General features: G+C 46.5%; 1 protein-coding gene across 3 annotated transcripts in view; it reads left to right on the top strand.

The window, feature by feature from the left end:
- Positions 1 to 17,848, top strand: part of FBXW10B (F-box and WD repeat domain containing 10B) — a 36,329-nt gene extending 18,481 nt beyond the window's left edge. Inside the window, exons 10-14 of one of the 3 annotated variants that reach the window (XR_007352404.2) lie at positions 2,522 to 2,664; positions 4,689 to 4,847; positions 7,562 to 7,848; positions 8,910 to 9,321; positions 9,910 to 10,562. Coding sequence is in view for 1 of the 3 variants with exons in the window: in XM_048817557.2 (XP_048673514.2) it covers positions 2,522 to 2,664; positions 4,689 to 4,847; positions 7,562 to 7,848; positions 13,962 to 14,159; positions 16,444 to 17,318 (1,662 nt within the window). In the remaining 2 variants the exon portion in view is untranslated. Of the gene's footprint in view, positions 1 to 2,521; positions 2,665 to 4,688; positions 4,848 to 7,561; positions 7,849 to 8,714; positions 9,322 to 9,909; positions 10,563 to 13,961; positions 14,160 to 16,443 lie in introns of those variants that run through there. The other 2 variants (XR_012664927.1, XM_048817557.2) reach the window with 2 other exon arrangements.
- The last annotated feature ends 1,578 nt before the right edge of the window (positions 17,849 to 19,426 follow it).

The following is a 19,426-nucleotide window of genomic DNA, read 5'->3' as shown; positions in this document are numbered from 1 at the left end:
AGCTGGCCCAGCAGACCTCGATAGTACTACCTAGAAAGACCACTGTCTCAGTTCAGTGGCGAAGGAGCTCAGCCAGGTTTACTGTCAACAAAGCACAGGACTAGCTCCCTGGATTTATGTCTATGGGTACCCTAACATATGCAGGCCCATTACAGTGGACTCAGCTCAGTCAGCAAGCAGGACTCTCTGCTGCCCCCTTGGCTAGACAAAGGATTAAGGCAAGGTACCCTGACATTTATAGACTGAGACAAATAACTGGAAAAAACATCTGACGCACCACCTTATGTGTTTCATGACATCTGTTTGTTATCTCCCCTGGTTCCCAATATCTTGAACAAAACATCCCTATTCATTGTTTTGTCAAACCATCTTAAACTAGATGGGGATGTATCTGTACTAGCTGGAATATATATATGCAAATATCTAGAGCCTAGTACACTAGCAACAACTTTGCCAAATTCATGTACTGGACAGTGAACTTGCAAACATCTGCTTTAATACATGGCCTGACTTTGATTCACAGTCTCAGATCTTACACTAGGCTCTCTCTTTCTCTACTACACACTGAATCATAGAAATGGAGGGTGAGAAGGGACCTGATCATCTAGTCTATTCCCCTGCACTGAGGCAGGATTAAGTTTACCTAAACCATCCCTGACGGATATTCATCTAGACTGTTCTTAAAATCCTCCATTGATGGGATGCCATAACCTCCCCAGGTAATCTGTTCCAATGCTCAACTATTCTTAGTTAGAAAGTTTTTCCTAATTACCTAAATCTGCCTTGCTGCAAGCTAAGCCAATCTGGACAGCTGAACTCTTGGGGGGTTAGACTAGATGAGCCTTGTGGTCCCTTCTAACCTCTATGAGTCTCTGATTCCCTTGGTGAACATGGAGAACAATTGATCACTGTCCTCTTTATAAAAACCCTTTACGTATCTGTTCACCCCAGCTAGTCATGGCTTTTTGTTTACACCAAAAGTTTTTTAAAAAGAAAGAAAGAAAAAAGTATGAAACTGGTAACCAATGATCAACAGAATTAGTGATGGCTGACCTGTGTAAGAGCCTATTGGCAAACAATTCACCAAATTAAAAATTGACAGTTGATCTGGTCTTTAATTTTTTGCTGTTTGCAGATATTTATATGATTGAGCTTTTGTTTGGGTGAACGTTCACAAGCAGGGATTTTTTGGATAATAGCTGTATTTCAGGGCTGGGGATGACGCATAGTTAGACTAAGAAATGAAATTTGTTTCTAGCAGAAACAAAAACAGTTTATAAAGATTAGGGATATCCAGACAGCTGCACTGTAATTTAAAGATCAGAGCCAGTTTGATTTCAGTCATACCAGTGTATCTCCTGTTCTTTGAGAGGCGAAAAGCAGTTTCTATTGATGGAAAAAAGTCTGATGGAATTGCATGTACAGATGTTTATCGAGGGTAAGATATTCCATTTCTAGATGACCCAAGTTTACATACGGCTCCTATTAGCTTGGTTAGGGGCAGTTTCATTTTGTCTTCCCTGGTTGATTATTCACTTAACAGACCCTAAAGGTCTCAGTTTAATTCTCAGCTGCAATAACATGCACATAGTGAGGGCCCTACCAAATTGAGGGTCCATTTTGGTCAATTTCATGGTTATACGATTTTAAAAATAATACATTTCATGATTTCAGCTATTTAAATCTGAAATTTCATGGTGTTGTAACTGTCAGGGGTCCTGACCCAAAAAGGAGTGGGGGGATCGCGAGGTTACTGGGCGTGTGCGTGTGTGGAGGGGGGTTGCGGTACTGCTTCCCCTTCTTCTGCGCTGCTGCTGGCGGTGGTGCTGCCTTCAGAGCTGGGGGGCCGGAGAGCGGTGGCTGCAGGCTGGGCACCCAGCTCTGAGGGCAGCGCCAGCAGCCACACAGAAGTAAGGATGGTATGGTATGGGGTTGCCACCCTTACTTCTGCACTGCTGCTGGTGGGGTTCTGCCTTCAGAGCTGGGCACCCAGCCAACAGCCACCACTCTCCGGCCACCCAGCTCTGAAGTCAGCACAGAAGTAAAGGTGGCAATACTGCAACCTCCCTAAAATAACCCTGTGACCCCCCCTGCAACTCCCTTTTGGGTCAGGACCCCCAATCTGAGAAACTCTGATCTATATTATACAGATTTCACAGGGAGGCTAAAAACACACAAAATACCAGATTTCACAGGGGAAGACCAGATTTCATGGTCCGTGACACGTTTTTCGTAGTTGTGAATTTCATATGGCCCTACACATAGTACACACAGTGATTCTGGCCAATGAATGAATAAGTTCACATTAGTGTCTGGCCACCAAGAGTGAGCCTGGCATGTTTTACTTACAGTGACTACTGAATCAAAACTATTACCAAAAGGCTTATTGTAATCCTTTACAGAATCCACTATAAAGCATAGGCGGGCAGTATTGTAACATGAGATTGATTGGGGCTATGTGTATGCCCAGAATTCTTATAGTATGTTACACTATGTGACACGTGGCTCTTTCATGTTTCAGACCTTAGAAGGGCACCAAGGCCCAGTAAAATGCCTGGCCTTTGATCAATGGCATCTAGTGACAGGAAGCTCTGATGGATTTGTCCTGGGATGGAGCATGGTGGGAAAACATAAGAGATGTCTAATGGCTTTCAGGCACCCACAGTAGGTATCATTCACATGTTGGAATCCACAGATAACAAATATCTACATGTTTCCTATAGCTCTGAATATAAATAAAGTGAACTCTGTTACCTGCTTAGGAATATGTCTACATAGAATGTGTTAATTCACAGTCCTAACACTTTAAAATTTTCCCTGTCCTGCAGGGAGCGGGGTTTTTGTTTTACAGGAATTCACTGTTATTCAGTGGAACAGTGACTCCCGAGTAAGGAATCCCCCGCAGAACAGATGGAATTAAAGTCCTAGGACTGTGTATCTTGCATGACTCGTACCTTCACAAGGGAATAGCAGCATTCAATGTTGTCCCATGACACAATAAAGCTAGACATTTGGGAAAACTATTATGTATGATATTATATATGGTGATGAAGAGGTCCTCAAGTGTACAGAAAAGCACTGATGGACTAAATACATGGGGTGAAATCCTGGCCCTACTGAAGAGAATGGGTGTTTTGCCATTGATTTCCAATATGGCCAGGATTTCACCCATGATGATAATATACCTTCAAGAAACATTATTAAGGTTGCAAAGGCAAAACCTCCAAAATTAGGGTATGCCAAAATGAAGGTTGCCTGTGCAACCTTAAATCAGTCCTCTTATGCGTATGCATTATGATACAGCATTTTAGTACATACTCATATATTGCCAAATTTCAAGTCTCGCTCCAAAGCCTGTTGATACAAGAGTTGTTCAATAAAAGGTCACAGCATTTTTAATAAGGAGAAAAACAATGTGTTTTTCCTTTGCCTTGTTATCGAAACATCTAAATCATTTTGACTGAAATTTCCCAAAAACATCCAACGTGAGGCAGACACCCAACATGGCAAATTTCAGCGCAGTTACGGTTAGATAGAGTTAAAGGCCATTGGAAAGTGGGTCTTATAACAGGAAGTGTTAGGCAAACTTAAAAATAGGTGGCAATACTAATCCTGCCTATAGTTAGTATGACGTGAGTGCAGGTGAAAAAACAGAATAAACAAAACACAATTCTTTGGCAGAAAAACTAATTCAGATCTTATGCCTTCTGGAAGTAAACTGTAAAGACTTTAGATGCAAATGATCCCAGCCATGATGAATGCTAACATCTAGGATTCAATCCACCTAAACTTGAGGTGGCTCTTATCCCAGTCCAGGGGCAAATGATCTGTGAGTCAAGGAGTTCAGGAAAACAAGATAATTCCCTTCTCTTTGTTATTGACATGGAAGCAGGGATGATTTAAGATTAAATAAAAGAAAAGGAGTACTTGTGGCACCTTAGAGACTAACCAATTTATTTGAGCATGAGCTTTCGTGAGACAGCTCACGAAAGCTCATGCTCAAATAAATTGGTTAGTCTCTAAGGTGCCACAAGTACTCTTTTTCTTTTTGCGAATACAGACTAACACGGCTGTTCCTCTGAAACCTGTCATTAAGATTAAATGGGATCCAGATGCATCAAAATTTCAGGAACCTCTAATATATATTCAGCAGCACGTTAAGCTACTTATTTTGGCAGAAAAGACTAACAGAAGATAGTGCATATGTGAAACATGGAGACATTAGTTTTGTTGTGGAAACCATTCCCTTTGCATATCGACATTTTGTGATTTTAACTGTGCTGTGATAAGACTACATCACCATACTGTTTGCATTTACTTTCAGTGGTTATTTAAAGGAAGAGATGTGATTGAAAATGCCTACTGGCAAAGCTAATATGCCGCGACTGGTCTTAAACACAGTGGTTGCTACGAATGACTGCTTCGTTCATCTTTTGAGCATGACCAACAAATTGTCTGGACTTCATAATTTTGGCCATCTCTCCATTCCAAAGGCAGCAATGATTAGGGAGGAATTTTCTGGGTGACTTTCATCCTCCCCAGCCTCTTTTAAACCTGACTAGTTCTCTCATCTACCCTGTAGGCAGAGATGGACCTGCTTCACTCACCATCCAAGAAAGAACATTGTTACTTCAATCTTCTCATGTAGGAATAAAGAATGTGCTTATGCTCCGGTGTTTTGTTTTCAGGGAAGTCCTGTATCTGGCGTTTCTGTATCTCCGAGTCATCAGTGGCTGCGCTGATGGAAAAATACGTATATTTAACTTCCTGACTGGGACCTGCCTGAAGGTGATGAGGGCCAATAGCAGAGGTGACCCTGTGGTGTCCTTCTGCATTGTAGAAAATAGGTGGGTAATAGCAGTTGCACTCAGACTCTGAGCCAGTTAAACAGACTGTGTTGCTCAAGAAATCATGTCCTTTTTACAGCCCTAACAAGTGGGGGTTTTTTAGAGGATTCTGCTGATTTATTGACTATGGATCACTGCAATATGTTATTCTATTAAGTAGGTGTGGTGTTTTGGTTTGGATTTCAATCCAAACTTCCCCAAAACATTGGATATTCATCCTGATGTTTAGATTCAGGCCCATTTTAGAGATGGGGCAAAGCTATAAAGTGGGATCAAGATTGCTATCTGAATTTCCTCAGAGTTTGGGTGGGTTCAGGATCAGGCCCACGTGTGCTCTTAACACACCAGTGTTCTACTGCATTTTCATAAATGTAAGAGATTGAAAAGGCCTACTCATCACATCCATCCTTGTAGACAAGAGTAGGCTTGTTCCCTCCAGTGTGTTCCCAGTGTGTTTTCACCCCGATTCAAGGGTCCCTAACAACAGGACAACCACCATTTCTCTTGGGAGCTATTTCACAGCCTAACAGTCAGAACATTTTTCCTTTTCATGAATTCATCCAGTGGTGAGCAGGAGCCGGTTCACACTGGTTCACGCGAACTGGTTGTTAAATTTAGAAGCCATTTTAGAACTGGTTGTTAGGGCTCCCCAGCCCCTCCACCGCCTTCCCCCCTCTCGCAGAGCCTCAGCATGCAGAGCCAGCGCCAGCGATCTGGACCGCTCCTGGGCAGCTCTGCAGTGTCTGCCGCTTTGAGCGGCATGGTAAGGGGGTGGGGCTGCGAGCTCCAGCGGGCCGCGCGGCATCCATACACGCTGCCCTGAGCAGCATGGTAAGGGGCCTGGGCTGGGAGGAGGGGTTGGATAAGGAGCAGGGAGCGGTTGGAGGGGGCGGAGGTTCTGGGGGGGCGGTCAGGGGATGGGGAACGGGAGGGGCTGGGTAGGCAGTCGCCACCCCAGAAAGTCCCAGCTAGGCTGGGGTTCGGCTAGGGCAGCCCCCCAGGCCAAGGGGGCCCCGACTCGCGGAACTAGGGAGGGTGCATGGTGTAGGGCTCAGAGTTATAGAAGGGGGCTGTTGGAGACAGGGCCGGCTCTAGGCACCAACAAGAAGGTGCTTGGGGTGGCACATTTCTAGGGGTGGCATTCCGGCGCTGGCCATGCCGCCCCTAGAAATGTGCCCTCGCCGCCCCAGCTCACCTCCGCCTGCTCCCCTGAGTGCGCTGCCACCGCTCCGCCTCTCCTCGCCCCCTCCCTTCCAGGCTTGCTGCGCGCCAAACAGCTGTTTTGAGCGGCAAGCCTGGGAGGGAGGGAGAAGCCGAGCGGTGGTGCGCTCCGGGGAGGCGGCAGCGGTGGAGCGGTGGTGAGCTGGGGCAGAGAGTGGTTCCTCTAACCCCCCGCCCAGTTACTTCCTGCCTCTCCCTCGCCTGAGGGGGGGGAGGCGGTGTGTTCAGGGGAGCAGGCAGAGTGGAGGTGAGCAAGGGCGGGAGGTTGAGAGGGAAGCCGCAGGAAGCAACGGGGGGTGGGGGGGGATGCAGCATGCCCGGGGGAGGAGGTGGGGCTGGGGATTTGGGGAAGGGGCGGAGCCAGGGGCAGGGAGGTCATGAAAAAAAGCGGGCGGCGGCCAAAAATTTTTTTGCTTGCGGCGGCAAAAATCCTAGAGCCAGCCCTGGATGGAGAAGAGGCTCGGTGCTAGAGGGGGGTGCATGGAGCAGCACCGTTTGGGGGGCGCGAGGCTAGGGAAGGGCTGCAGGGCCCCGCATCCTGTCTTGGGGCAGGGGCCGCGCTGCGGCTGGTGCCTGCGCTGCGCAGCCATCCGGGCAGCCGCTCTGGGGCCCCGCGCGCAGAGGCCAATCCGATGCTGCCTCGCTCAGCAGCCTGAGCTCCATGCTGCTTCCTGCCCGGCCCAGGAAGTGCGACCGGCTGCGCTGGGCAGGGAGATCAGGCATCATGTGACTGGGCGCCGCGTAGCGCCGCGGAGTCAGGCCCCTGGCAGCAGCAGCCTCCTCTGCCCCAGGAGCTGGGCAAGGGCAGCTGGTGCCATGGCTGGGGTCTGCCTTGGGCATGCTGGGGCAAGCCCCCCCCACAGTCTCTCCCACTCCTGCACTGTGGGGCTGTCCGGCCTCTGCCACTCAGGGACGCTCACATCCCACGGTGGGGAGTCTGGCAGATGGCAGCCTTTGCCTGCAGGGAGCCCCCACCCCCCATGCTGGGAGCGACCTCACTGGTGCAAGGGCTACAGGACTCCTGCACCACCAGCAGGCACCTGGGATGGAGAATGGGCCTGGGGAGGGCAGGGGGGCAGGACAGAGCCTGGGGGGCAGAATGGAGCCGGGGGGGGGTGAAAGGGGGCAGGACAGAGGCACATCCCTTAAATCAGAACTTTTTATAGGGAACCAGTTGTTAACATTTTGGCAGCTCATCACTGATTTCATCCCAGTATTCCCAGTTGTATCTAGCAATGCATGAACTCAACAGTGTTCTTTACATTCAGTTTACATTAATTGGAACAAGCTGGCAATGATCAGACGATCATCAGGGCTGGCAACAATCTAAACACTGCTCATTTTCTTTTCCCCAACCAAACAATTGCAACTTCAATTCTAGTTATGCACCTCAGCATCTGCACCAGTGCACGCAAGCAATCTGGCACAACAGGTAACTGCTACACCATTATTACAAGGTGTGTTTCTTAGCACTGTTCCTCTTCCCTTCCTAGGATGGTGATCAATGCTCTGAGCAGCATATTGATGTTCCAATTTGAGGATGTAGAGTGGGACTACACGCTACAGGCCGACAGAGAGGAAGTAACAAAGGCTAAGGAAAAGCACAATGAAATCAGGGTCAGAATGCTGCCCTATCCATATGTTCACTCTCGGCACGTGAAACATGATGTTGCCAGCCACAGGAAGACACTTTATTCCGAGGAGAAACCAGATGAAGACCAGATAATGTTGGCATACTTGATTCGCCGTCGGTCAACAAGGGATTGCGGGACACCGTTAGGTACTGTATACATCTCTTGCAGTGCACTGTGTTAAAGGGGCAGCCCCAACCTGAAATCTAGTCAGTTTAGAAAATGAGTTAGGAAATATTTTCAGGTACCCACTGTCCTAGCCCAATCCCCCACCATTGTCCAGGGATGTGTGCTCGACGGCTGCTGCATTTTAGCGATGTATATATTTTGTAAGGCCCTTTAGGATCCTGTGAGAAGCAGGGTGCAACAGAAAATTGAGGCCTTAATTCAGCAAGCTATATACAGACTAACACGGCTGTTCCTCTGAAAGCTATTCAAGTGTCTAATTTTAAGTATGTGAGTACTCTCACTGAAGTCAGTGGGATTACTCATGTGCTTAAAGTTAGGCATATGCTTAAGTACCTGCTGAGTGGTGCACAAATTATTACTTATTTTAAAATTCCCCCCCACAGTATAAGTCTAAGCAGCATCTGTGATTAGACTTCACAACCAAGATGAAGATTAAATCCAACAGGTTTGCACTCTTCAAACTGTAACATTCCGATGCAGTCTGAGTCTATGCCCTGGTCTACACTAGGACTTTAGGTTGAATTTAGCAGCGTTAAATCGATGTAAACCTGCACCCGTCCACACGATGAAGCCCTTTATTTCGACTTAAAGGGCTCTTAAAATAGATTTCCTTACTCCACCCCTGACAAGTGGATTAGCACTTAAATCGGCCTTGCCGGGTCGAATTTGGGGTACTGTGGACACAATTCGACGGTATTGGCCTCCGGGAGCTATCCCAGAGTACTCCATTGTGACCGCTCTGGACAGCACTCTCAACTCAGATGCACTGGCCAGGTAGACAGGAAAAGAACCGCGAACTTTTGAATCTCATTTCCTGTTTGGCCAGCGTGGCAAGCTGCAGGTGACCATGCAGAGCTCATCAGCAGAGGTGACCATGATGGAATCCCAGAATCACAAAAGAGCTCCAGCATGGACTGAACGGGAGGTGTGGGATCCGATCGCTATATGGGGAGAGGAATCCGTGCTATCAGAACTCCGGTCCAGTTTTCGAAATGCCAAAACCTTTGTCAAAATCTCCCAGGGCATGAAGGACAGAGGCCATAACAGGGACCCGAAGTAGTGCTGCATGAAACTTAAGGAGCTGAGGCAAGCCTACCAGAAAACCAGAGAGGCGAACGGCTGGTCCGGGTCAGAGCCCCAAACATGCCGCTTCTATGATGAGCTGCATGCCATTTTAGGGGGTTCAGCCACCACTACCCCAGCCGTGTTGTTTGACTCCTTCAATGGAGATGGAGGCAACACGGAAGCAGGTTTTGGGGACGAAGAAGATGATGATGATGATGATGAGGTTGTAGATAGCTCACAGCAAGCAAGCGGAGAAACCGGTTTTCCCGACAGCCAGGAACTGTTTCTCACCATGGACCTGGAGCCAGTACCCCCCGAACCCACCCAAGGCTGCCTCCTGGACCCGGCAGGCGGAGAAGGGACCTCCGGTGAGTGTACCTTTTAAAATACTATACATGGTTTAAAAGCAAGCATGTGAAAGGATTAATTTGCCCTGGCATTTGTGGCTCTTCTGGATGTACTCCCAAAGCCTTTGCAAAAGGTTTCTGGGGAGGGCAGCCTTGTTGCGTCCTCCATGCTAGGACACTTTACCACTCCAGGCCAGTAACACGTACTGGGGAATCATTGTACAACAAAGCATTGCAGTGTATGTTTGCTGGCGTTCAAACAACATCCGTTCTTTGTCTCTCTTTGTTATCCTCAGGAGAGTGAGATATCATTCATGGTCACCTGGTTGAAATAGGGTGCTTTTCTTCAGGGGACACTCAGAGGTGCCCGTTCCTGCTGGGCTGTTTGCCTGTGGCTGAACAGAAACGTTCCCCGCTGTTAGCCACGGGGAGGGGAGAGGGTTGAGGGGGTAGCCACGCAGTGGGGGGAGGCAAAATGCGACCTTGTAACGAAAGCACATGTGCTATGTATGTAATGTTAACAGCAAGGTTTACTCTGAAAGAGTGTAGCCACTGATTTATAAAATGTGTCTTTTTAAATACCGCTGTCCCTTTTTTTTTCTCCACCAGCTGCATGTGTTTAAATGATCACAGGATCTTCTCCTTCCCAGAGGCTAGTGAAGATTAGAAACAAAAAAAAAAACGCACTTGTGATGAAATGTTCTCTGAGCTCATGCTGTCCTCCCGCACTGACAGAGCACAGACGAATGTGTGGAGGCAAATAATGTCAGAGTGCAGGAAAGCACAAAATGACCAGGAGGAGAGGTGGCGGGCTGAAGAGAGTAAGTGGCGGGCTGAAGAGAGGGCTGAAGCTCAAATGTGGCGACAGCGTGATGAGAGGAGGCAGGATTCAATGCTGAGGCTGCTGGAGGACCAAACCAGTATGCTCCAGTGTATGGTTGAGCTGCAGCAAAGGCAGCTGGAGCACAGACTGCCACTACAGCCCCTGTGTAACCAACCGCCCTCCTCCCCAAGTTCCATAGCCTCCACACCCAGATGCCCAAGAACACGGCGGGGGGGCCTCCGGCCAACCAGCCACTCCACCACAGAGGATTGCCCAAAAAACAGAAGGCTGGCATTCAATAAATTTTAAAGTTGTAAACTTTTAAAGTGCTGTGTGGCATTTTCCTTCCCTCCTCCACCACCCCTCCTGGGCTACCTTGGTAGTCATCCCCCTATTTGTGTGATGAATGAATAAAGAATGCATGAATGTGAAGCAAAAATGACTTTATTGCCTCTGCAAGCAATGATTAAAGGGAGGAGGGGAGAGTGGTTAGCTTGCAGGGAAGTAGAGTGAACCAAGGGGCGGGGGGTTTTATCAAGGAGAAACAACAGAACTTTCACACCGTAGCCTGGCCAGTCATGAAACTGGTTTTCAAAGCTTCTCTGATGCATACCGCGCCCTCCTGTGCTCTTCTAACCGCCCTGGTGTCTGGCTGCGCGTAACCAGCAGCCAGGCGATTTGCCTCAACCTCCCACCCCGCCATAAACGTCTCCCCCTTACTCTCACAGATATTGTGGAGCGCACAGCAAAAAGTAATAACAGTGGGAATATTGGTTTCGCTGAGGTCTAAGCGAGTCAGTAAACTGCGCCAGCGCGCCTTTAAATGTCCAAATGCACATTCTACCACCATTCTGCACTTGCTCAGCCTGTAGTTGAACAGTTCCTGACTACAGTCCAGGCTGCCTGTGTACGGCTTCATGAGCCATGGCATTAAGGGGTAGGCTGGGTCCCCAAGGATAACTATAGGCATTTCAACATCCCCAACAGTTATTTTCTGGTCTGGAAATAAAGTCCCTTCCTGCAACTTTTGAAACAGACCAGAGTTCCTGAAGATGCGAGCGTCATGTACCTTTCCTGGCCATCCCATGTTTGATGTTGGTGAAACGTCCCTTGTGATCCACCAGAGCTTGCAGCACTATTGAAAAGTACCCCTTGCGGTTTATGTACTCGGCGGCTTGGTGCTCCGGTGCCAAGATAGGGATATGGGTTCCGTCTATGGCCCCACCACAGTTAGGGAATCCCATTGCAGCAAAGCCATCCACTATGACCTGCACATTTCCCAGGGTCACTACCCTTGATATCAGCAGATCTTTGATTGCGTGGGCTACTTGCATCACAGCAGCCCCCACAGTAGATTTGCCCACTCCAAACTGATTCCCAACTGACCGGTAGCTGTCTGGCGTTGCAAGCTTCCACAGGGCTATTGCCACTCGCTTCTCAACTGTGAGGGCTGCTCTCATCTTGGTATTCATGCGCTTTAGGGCAGGGGAAAGCAAGTCACAAAGTTCCATGAAAGTGTCCTTACGCATGCGAAAGTTTCGCAGCCACTGGGAATCGTCCCAGACCTGCAACACTATGAGGTCCCACCAGTCTGTGCTTGTTTCCTGAGCCCAGAATCGGCGTTCCACAGCATGAACCTGCCCCATTAGCACCATGATGCATGCATTGGCAGGGCCCATGCTTTCAGAGAAATCTGTGTCCATGTCCTGATCACTCATGTGACCGCACTGACGTTGCCTCCTCTCCCAATATCGCTCTGCCAGGTTCTGGTGCTGCATATACTGCTGGATAATGCATGTGGTGTTTAATGTGCTCCTAATTGCCAAAGTGAGCTGAGCAGCTTCCATGCTTGCCTTGGTATGGCGTCTGCACAGAAAAAAGGCGCGGAACGATTGTCTGCCGTTGCTCTGACGGAGGGAGGGGCGACTGATGACATGGCTTACAGGGTTGGCTTACAGGGAATTAAAATCAACAAAGGGGGTGGCTTTACATCAATGAGTATTTCAGGCAGGACTTCACGGAGGGTTCCAATAAGAAATGGTGCACCTAAGTAATTGTTCTTATTGGAACAAGGAGGTTGGTCTGGCCTCTGATTGATACATGGCTAGATTTACCTTGCTGCACCTTCTCTGTGAGTGACTGCAGTGTGACCTAGAGGAATGAGTCCCCTAGACGGGGGAGGGGGAGAAGCAAATGAGTACAAAACAAATCTGGTCTATTTCTTGCTTTGATCCACTCCATCTATCTTTTCCTGCTTCGAGCAGGGGTTGGACTAGATGACCTTCTGGTGTCCCTTCCAACCCTTATATTCTATGATTCTATGATCTTTGGCTGGCAGCAGACGGTGCAGAAGGACTGCATGCCATCCACATCTCATGGCTGCTCGGCAGAAGACGGTGCAGTAGGACTGCTAGCCATCCTCATCTCTTGCCTGCCTGGCAGAAGATGGTACAGTAGGACTGCTAGCAATCCGTATCGCCTGCCTACTCACCATAAGATGGTTCAACAGGACTGACTACAGGACTAAAGAGAATGACCTGGTCAAGTCACTCCAGATTTAGTCCCTGCACCCATGTCTGCCCAGGCACTCCTGGCCGACGTGGCCAGGAGCACCTTGGACATGACGATGACGGCTACCAGTCGTACTGTACCATCTGCTGCCACAAGGCAATGGGTTGATACTGCTGTATAGCAATGCAGTACCACGTCTGCCAGCACCCAGGAGACATACGGTGACGGTTACCTGAGCGGGCTCCATGCTTGCCGTGGTATGGTGTCTGCACAGGTAACTCAGGAAAAAAGGCACAAAACGATTGTCTGCCCTTGCTTTCACGGAGGGAGAGAGGGACGGAATGGGGGCCTGACGATATGTACCCAGAACCACCTGCGACAATGTTTTAGCCCCATCAGGCATTGGGATTTCAACCTGGAATTCCAATGGGCAGCGGAGACTGCGGGAACAGTGGGATAGCTACCCACAGTGCAATACTCCAGAAGTCGACTCTAGCCTCGGTACTGTGGAAGCACTCCGCCGAGTTAATGCACTTAATGCACTTAGAGCATTTTCTGTGGGGACACACACACTCGAATTATATAAAACCGATTTCTAAAAAACCGACTTCTATAAATTCGACCTAATTTCGTAGTGTAGACATACCCTGTGGGTGGCTACTGAATCCAAATTGTGATGCAGAAACCTGCAACTCTGAGCTTGTGCTCTATATCACAGAGCAGCATGTCTGAGACACTGCGAAGTTTGTGTCTTTGAGTCCTAAAATAGTCATTAGAACAAAAACATTGTGAAGAAATTCACAGCTTAGATTCCATTTTAGTCCTTTAGTGCAAGACCATTAAATGTCTTAATGTCATAAATGCAGGGCCATCTCAGCTACTTAGGATTGTTAAAACAGTCATGTGGCATTAACACCCAACACAGCCATTCACCTGTCTGAAGACCCATGTGTTACAAGGAGACAAGCAATAGAGAGGGAATGAACCAGATTCCAACCTCTGTTACAACCAGTGTAAATCCTCAGAGTCAGTGATTGTAGAATCTATGGATTTACACCAGCATAACCCAGATTTGAATCTGTCCCAGCAAAGAGGCATGGAGCTCTCGTTATCTTCCAAGCTTCTCTGATGCTTTTAGCTTCTCAAACATTTCTAGATATTTTTCAGTCAACCATGGCTCACTAACTTTAGAAGTTGGAACTAGAAACAAAATAGTAACCGAAAGCCAGAAGACTCAAAAAATACATAATGACGACCTTCATAGATAAAAGACAATTAGCTTTAAAATCTTAATGCTACAGGATTAATCCGCTTCCCTCTCTTGCAGGTCTCCGTTATGAATTTGTGAAGGCACCTGCTCCCTGGCCAAGTCAGACTTTGCAAAGGAGCATGGGTTGCCTTGATATAAAGCCGGACCAGAAGAAAAGATTCTCTCTTCCTGGGAGACGACAGGTCTATAGCAGTGATTCAGAGGACTCAGGTCAAACATATGGTGCAGTAACACCACAAAGCTTGTCTGAATCCGGTAAGAGATCTTGATGGCTAGACGCTATCATGATGGTTGCATTAGACATATTATAGATAGACAGATTATATGGTAAGGGGTAATATGCTCTGGGTAAGAGGCCTGCAGTAAATGAGAAGTTTGATCTAGAGTCTGCACTGGGTAAGTGGATCTCTTTGGGGCCTGCAATGATTATGAGACTGTTTTAGGTCAGGCAGATGAACAGACATTGAAGACAAGTGATCTCTTCTAACTGAAGCCTAGAAAAGTTCTGTAATATTTGGTCCCATTTCTTCCTCTATGCAATTATTGCTACACTTTATATTTCCTTTTACATTTCAAAGACACTTTGATCTACTTAAAGTAACTTTCTCTGGGGAGGGAAGGAGAGGGTTTCCACACACAAGCTCTCAGAAGAAATGGTTAGCTACTATTTAAATGCCAATATTAGTTTGCTCAAGAAATCACTTTGTAAATACATTTTGTTCCAACATGGCTGAGGCAGCCAGCAAGGTGGTTGACGTTGAAATTTGACAAAATAATCCAGAGATCACAGGTGTGCTCCTTGGTGATCTGATGGAAATCATTTTTCTTCTCTGTTGTATTGTTTGTATTAGTGTATTTTAATTTTGTCTGGGCAGACCCGAGTGTTGGTTGGGGCTTTATTTTTTAGAATAGATCTAGGCTGGATACAGCCCTTCATGATGTTCCCATAGGCTCCATATTTCCTATGCAATGTATTGGATCAAATTCTGTTCTCAATGGCAGCTGTAGCTGAGAGCAGAATATGGCTCTTAATGGTTTTCTCACTGGAGGAATGAGCTGTGATAAAGAGAAACCTTACAGTGACTATTCCCACTCCAATGAGTGCTTCGTTGGCTAACACAGTAAATTAGAGAAGCCAATGGCATGTTATGTACTGGCAGATGAGTTTTAAATTCAGAACTGGTTGGGGATTATAACTGAATCCCAAAGAGTCTGAGGACAGAAAAGAGAAGCAGTGGACATGTTGGTAAGCTACCTAGACTATGGAAATACAGAGAAAGGTAGGTTAGGATGAAGTGGGGTAAGGAGAGGGCGAAAAGACAATACTAGCAATAGGTTAAAGCATGTGAAATGGGCACAGAGAAAGGGTTAGTAAATAGGAAAACCTGAACAAGACGCAAAAGATCTAGAGCCAGCAATGTAAAAACTACAGAAAAGTCACGAAAATAAATCCCACTTCTATTTATTAAAAATTAACAGGAAGATTTGAATCCATGTCTGGATTTGGATTTCAAACTTCTCCAGGACAAGATCTTCAGCTGGTGTAAACTGGCACAGCTCCACTGAAGTCAACGGAGTGACACCACTTTACGCTAGCTGAGGATCTGATCCCTACTATTCAGAGGTGTTTGGATCTGGGGTTTGCATCAGGCCCATCTCTACCTGCAGATTACTTACATGTTAATGCTCAACATTTACCTATACCTGGCAAGAACAGAGTCCCTAATGCTGTGTGCTCTATATTGCTATATTTCTCATTTTAAAAATCCCTAGCATTTCTTAACTTTGGGCATAATCAGATAATCTTGGAATGATGATGAAAGATGGTGATTGGCCCACTTCAAGTGCCCATCACACAACAGAGACCACTCTCCAAAATGTTCAGACATCAGAAGCTCCATGCCTTGTTCACCTTGAGCTTTCCAATTCTAACTTATTGCAGATATATAATGGCCAAAAGTTGTTACCATCTGATTGTTGTTCAGCGGCTTATGTTGGAAACTGACTTAGCATTTTGAGTTCACTTCCTGGTATCCCTGTCATGAGACCCAATTCTACTCCCATTAGAAACCATGACTTCAAGGAAACCAGGACAGGTGTCAGAGTACCCACAAACAATTGTCCACCCACTGTCATAAATTTAGCATCTACAGACTATTGCAACTGGCACGCTATAGATAACTAACATCGAATTGTCACCACTGTTGGCAGTCAGGTCAAAGAATGATGGTGACTGAACCCATAAAGAGGGTCCTCTGCTACCCTCAGGATGGACACACATCAGACCGGACAGCGTTGGGGAAGCTTGTTCTGCTGCTCCTCATGCTGTGCTTGTTCTGTGGGTAAACATGGAAACTCAGTCACCAGGACTTTCCCTTTAGTGCCCATCATCAGCCCCCTTTGGGGACTCCATCTCTCGAAGAAGGATCAAACAGGCTACCACCACCACCAGCAGCCTCACTGTAAAATCACTTCCATATATACAGATATATATAGTTAGATAATTTTTTCTTTTCTTCATGTTTATTTTTGGAAATAGATAGTGAATCTGGCTACGACTCTCCAGTCCATGCATCTTCACTTGCTGAAAACGCTAAGGCCTCTTTACAGCGTATAAAGAAACGAGGCCCGCATTGTCCCATTTCTCCTGACCAGATCCTCCTGACTGTCAGCACGCTGCAGCACGCCTACAAGCAGGACCAAGTCAGCTCCAATATGATGCACCATACAAAAATCAGGGATGTCTGGGGACCTTCGCTGCTCCTCCAGGAACGCCCTAAAGAGAAGACATACAAAATCCCTAAGCAAGAGAAAAAGGATCAGTCAACCCAACTCAGACACATTAAATCTGCCAGTGGCTCTCTGATTATGAAAAGAATTTCCACACCCTTTGAAACCAAAAGATTGCAGCTCAACTTGAAGAACTCTTTGCATGGGTCCGCAGTCCACTCTTTCATTCCTGCTCCCGTGATTGTACGCTCCAAGTCATGCTGCAGCTTGCCAGAAGAGAAGAAGGTTCATACTGGCCATGGCAGAGCCACTTCCCGATCTGAGGGTGGGGCTCAGTTGATTGGCCACTTCACAAGCTCATCTGAATCCATCCAATCAACACGCATGATGATCGCACAAACTAAAATTGAAGCAGGGATCCGGAGAGAAAGTCCCTTCTTCTTACAAACCACAAATCCTTACCGGATGAATACTGGGTTCAGGCTTCTGACAGTGAAGCAGATGAAAATGTATGAAGAAGCTACAGCTGTTGAGTATCAAGCTCACCGAACAAAATATATAGCAGACCAGCAAAAAGAGTGCAGGAAGGCCTGGTTAAAGAAAATTAAAGGCCTCCCCATAGACGATTTCACCAAGGAGGGAAAAATAGCTGCCCCTGAACTTGGGCTTAATGTGTATGTCTGAGCAAAGCTCCTTAAGGTACACTACCAGCTCTGTTAAAGAAATAAATGCCAAGAAATAGATGGGATTTTGGGCTTCTTGGGTTGCTCAAATTGTTTGATTCAGCTTTGGTCCCCATTTGAGGATACCATCTCATGGCCATCAATGTTCTGTTGGGGGGAGGGATTATATAAGGAACACTGCATGATTCTTCAAGAAAATATTATTTACATAGTTAAATAGTCAAAAAGAACAGGAGTACTTGTGGCACCTTAGAGACTAACCAATTTATCTGAGCATAAGCTTTCGTGAGCTACAGCTCACTTCATCGGATGCATGCAGTGGAAAATACAGTGGGGAGATTTATATACACAGAGAACATGAAACAATGGGTGTTACCATACACACTGTAATGAGAGTGATCAGGTAAGGTGAGCTATTACCAGCAGGAGAGGGAATAAAACCCTTTTGTAGTGATAATCAAGATGGGCCATTTCCAGCAGTTGACAAGAACGTGAGAGGAATGGTAGGGGGCAGAAATAAACATGGGGAAATAGTTTTACTTTGTGTAATGACACATCCACTCCCAGTCTTTATTCAAGCCTAAGTTAATGGTGTCCAGTTTGCAAATTAGTTCCAATTCAGCAGTCTCTCGTTAGAGTCTGGTTTTGAAGGTTTTTTTGTTGAAGAATTGCGACTTTTAGGTCTGTAATTGAGTGACCAGAGAGATTGAAGTGTTCTCCGACTGGTTTTTGAATGTTATAATTCTTGACATCTGATTTGTGTCCATTTATTCTTTTACGTGATTAGGCAAGGACTTACTTACAGACAGCCCCCCAGCCTGAAGGAAATACTCACCAGCAACCACACACCACACACCAAAAACACTAACCCAGGAACCTATCCTTGCAACAAAGCCCATTGCCAACTGTGTCCACATATCTATTCAGGAAAAAGAAAAGGAGTACTTGTGGCACCTTAGAGACTAACCAATTTATTTGAGCATAAGCTTTCGTGAGCTACATGCATGATGCATCCAATGAAGTGAGCTGTAGCTCACGAAAGCTTATGCTCAAATAAATTGATTAGTCTCTAAGGTGCCACAAGTACTCCTTTTCTTTTTGCAAATGCAGACTAACACGGCTGTTACTCTGAAACATATCTATTCAGGGGACACCATCATAGGGCCTAATCACATCAGCCACACTATCAGAGGTTCGTTCACCTGCTCATCTACCAATGTGATATGTGCCAGCAATGCCCCTCTGCCATGTACACTGGCCAAACCAGACAGTCTCTATGTAAAAGAATAAATGGACACAAATCAGACATCAATAATTATAACGTTCAAAAACCAGTCGGAGAACACTTCAATCTCTCTGGTCACTCGATTACAGACCTAAAAGTTGCAATATTACAACAAAAAAAACTTCAAAAACAGACTCCAACAAGAGACTGCTGAATTGGAATTAATTTGCAAACTGGACACCGTTAACTTAGGCTTGAATAAAGACTGGGAGTGGATGTGTCATTACACAAAGTAAAACTATTTGCCCATGTTTATTTTTCCCCCCTACTGTTCCTCACACATTCTTGTTAACTGATGTAACCCATGAAAGCTTATGCTCAAATACATTTGTTAGTCTCTAGGGCACCACAAGTACTCCTGTTCTTTTTGAAGATACAGACTAGCACAGCTGCTACTCTGAAACCAGTTAAATAGTCGTCACAGCAGCCCATAAGATTATTATTCAGCTGGGCCTAGTATAACTAGATACTGATTTAAATGTGATCATGAGCATCTCCCCTTGTGATCACCACACAGTGCTACGCTTGCAAGTTTTCCTCATGAGGCTTCTGACAAGCTCCAAGAGGCTGATCATCTGACCTATGTTTTGAGCAAGAGGTGCCTGACCCTTGCAATCCTGGGGGCAACTCAGCAGGTGTCTGAGCCACATGAAATGTGCAAGTTTATTATTCAAAATAAATGTACCCAACCATAACACTTTTTGTACTTGTATCTTCCTTGTTGGATTATAATTGAAACTGCTTGTTCTCGGAGAGAGAACTGTAAATACAGGCAGACAGCATCAAGCAGCCTTGCACAGCTCTACTCTAGCAGAGATTCCTTC

Source organism: Caretta caretta, chromosome 14 (genome assembly GCF_965140235.1).
Source record: "Caretta caretta isolate rCarCar2 chromosome 14, rCarCar1.hap1, whole genome shotgun sequence".
Classification (NCBI taxonomy): Eukaryota; Metazoa; Chordata; order Testudines; family Cheloniidae; genus Caretta; species Caretta caretta.
This window is presented reverse-complemented; position numbering and strand designations above follow the sequence as displayed.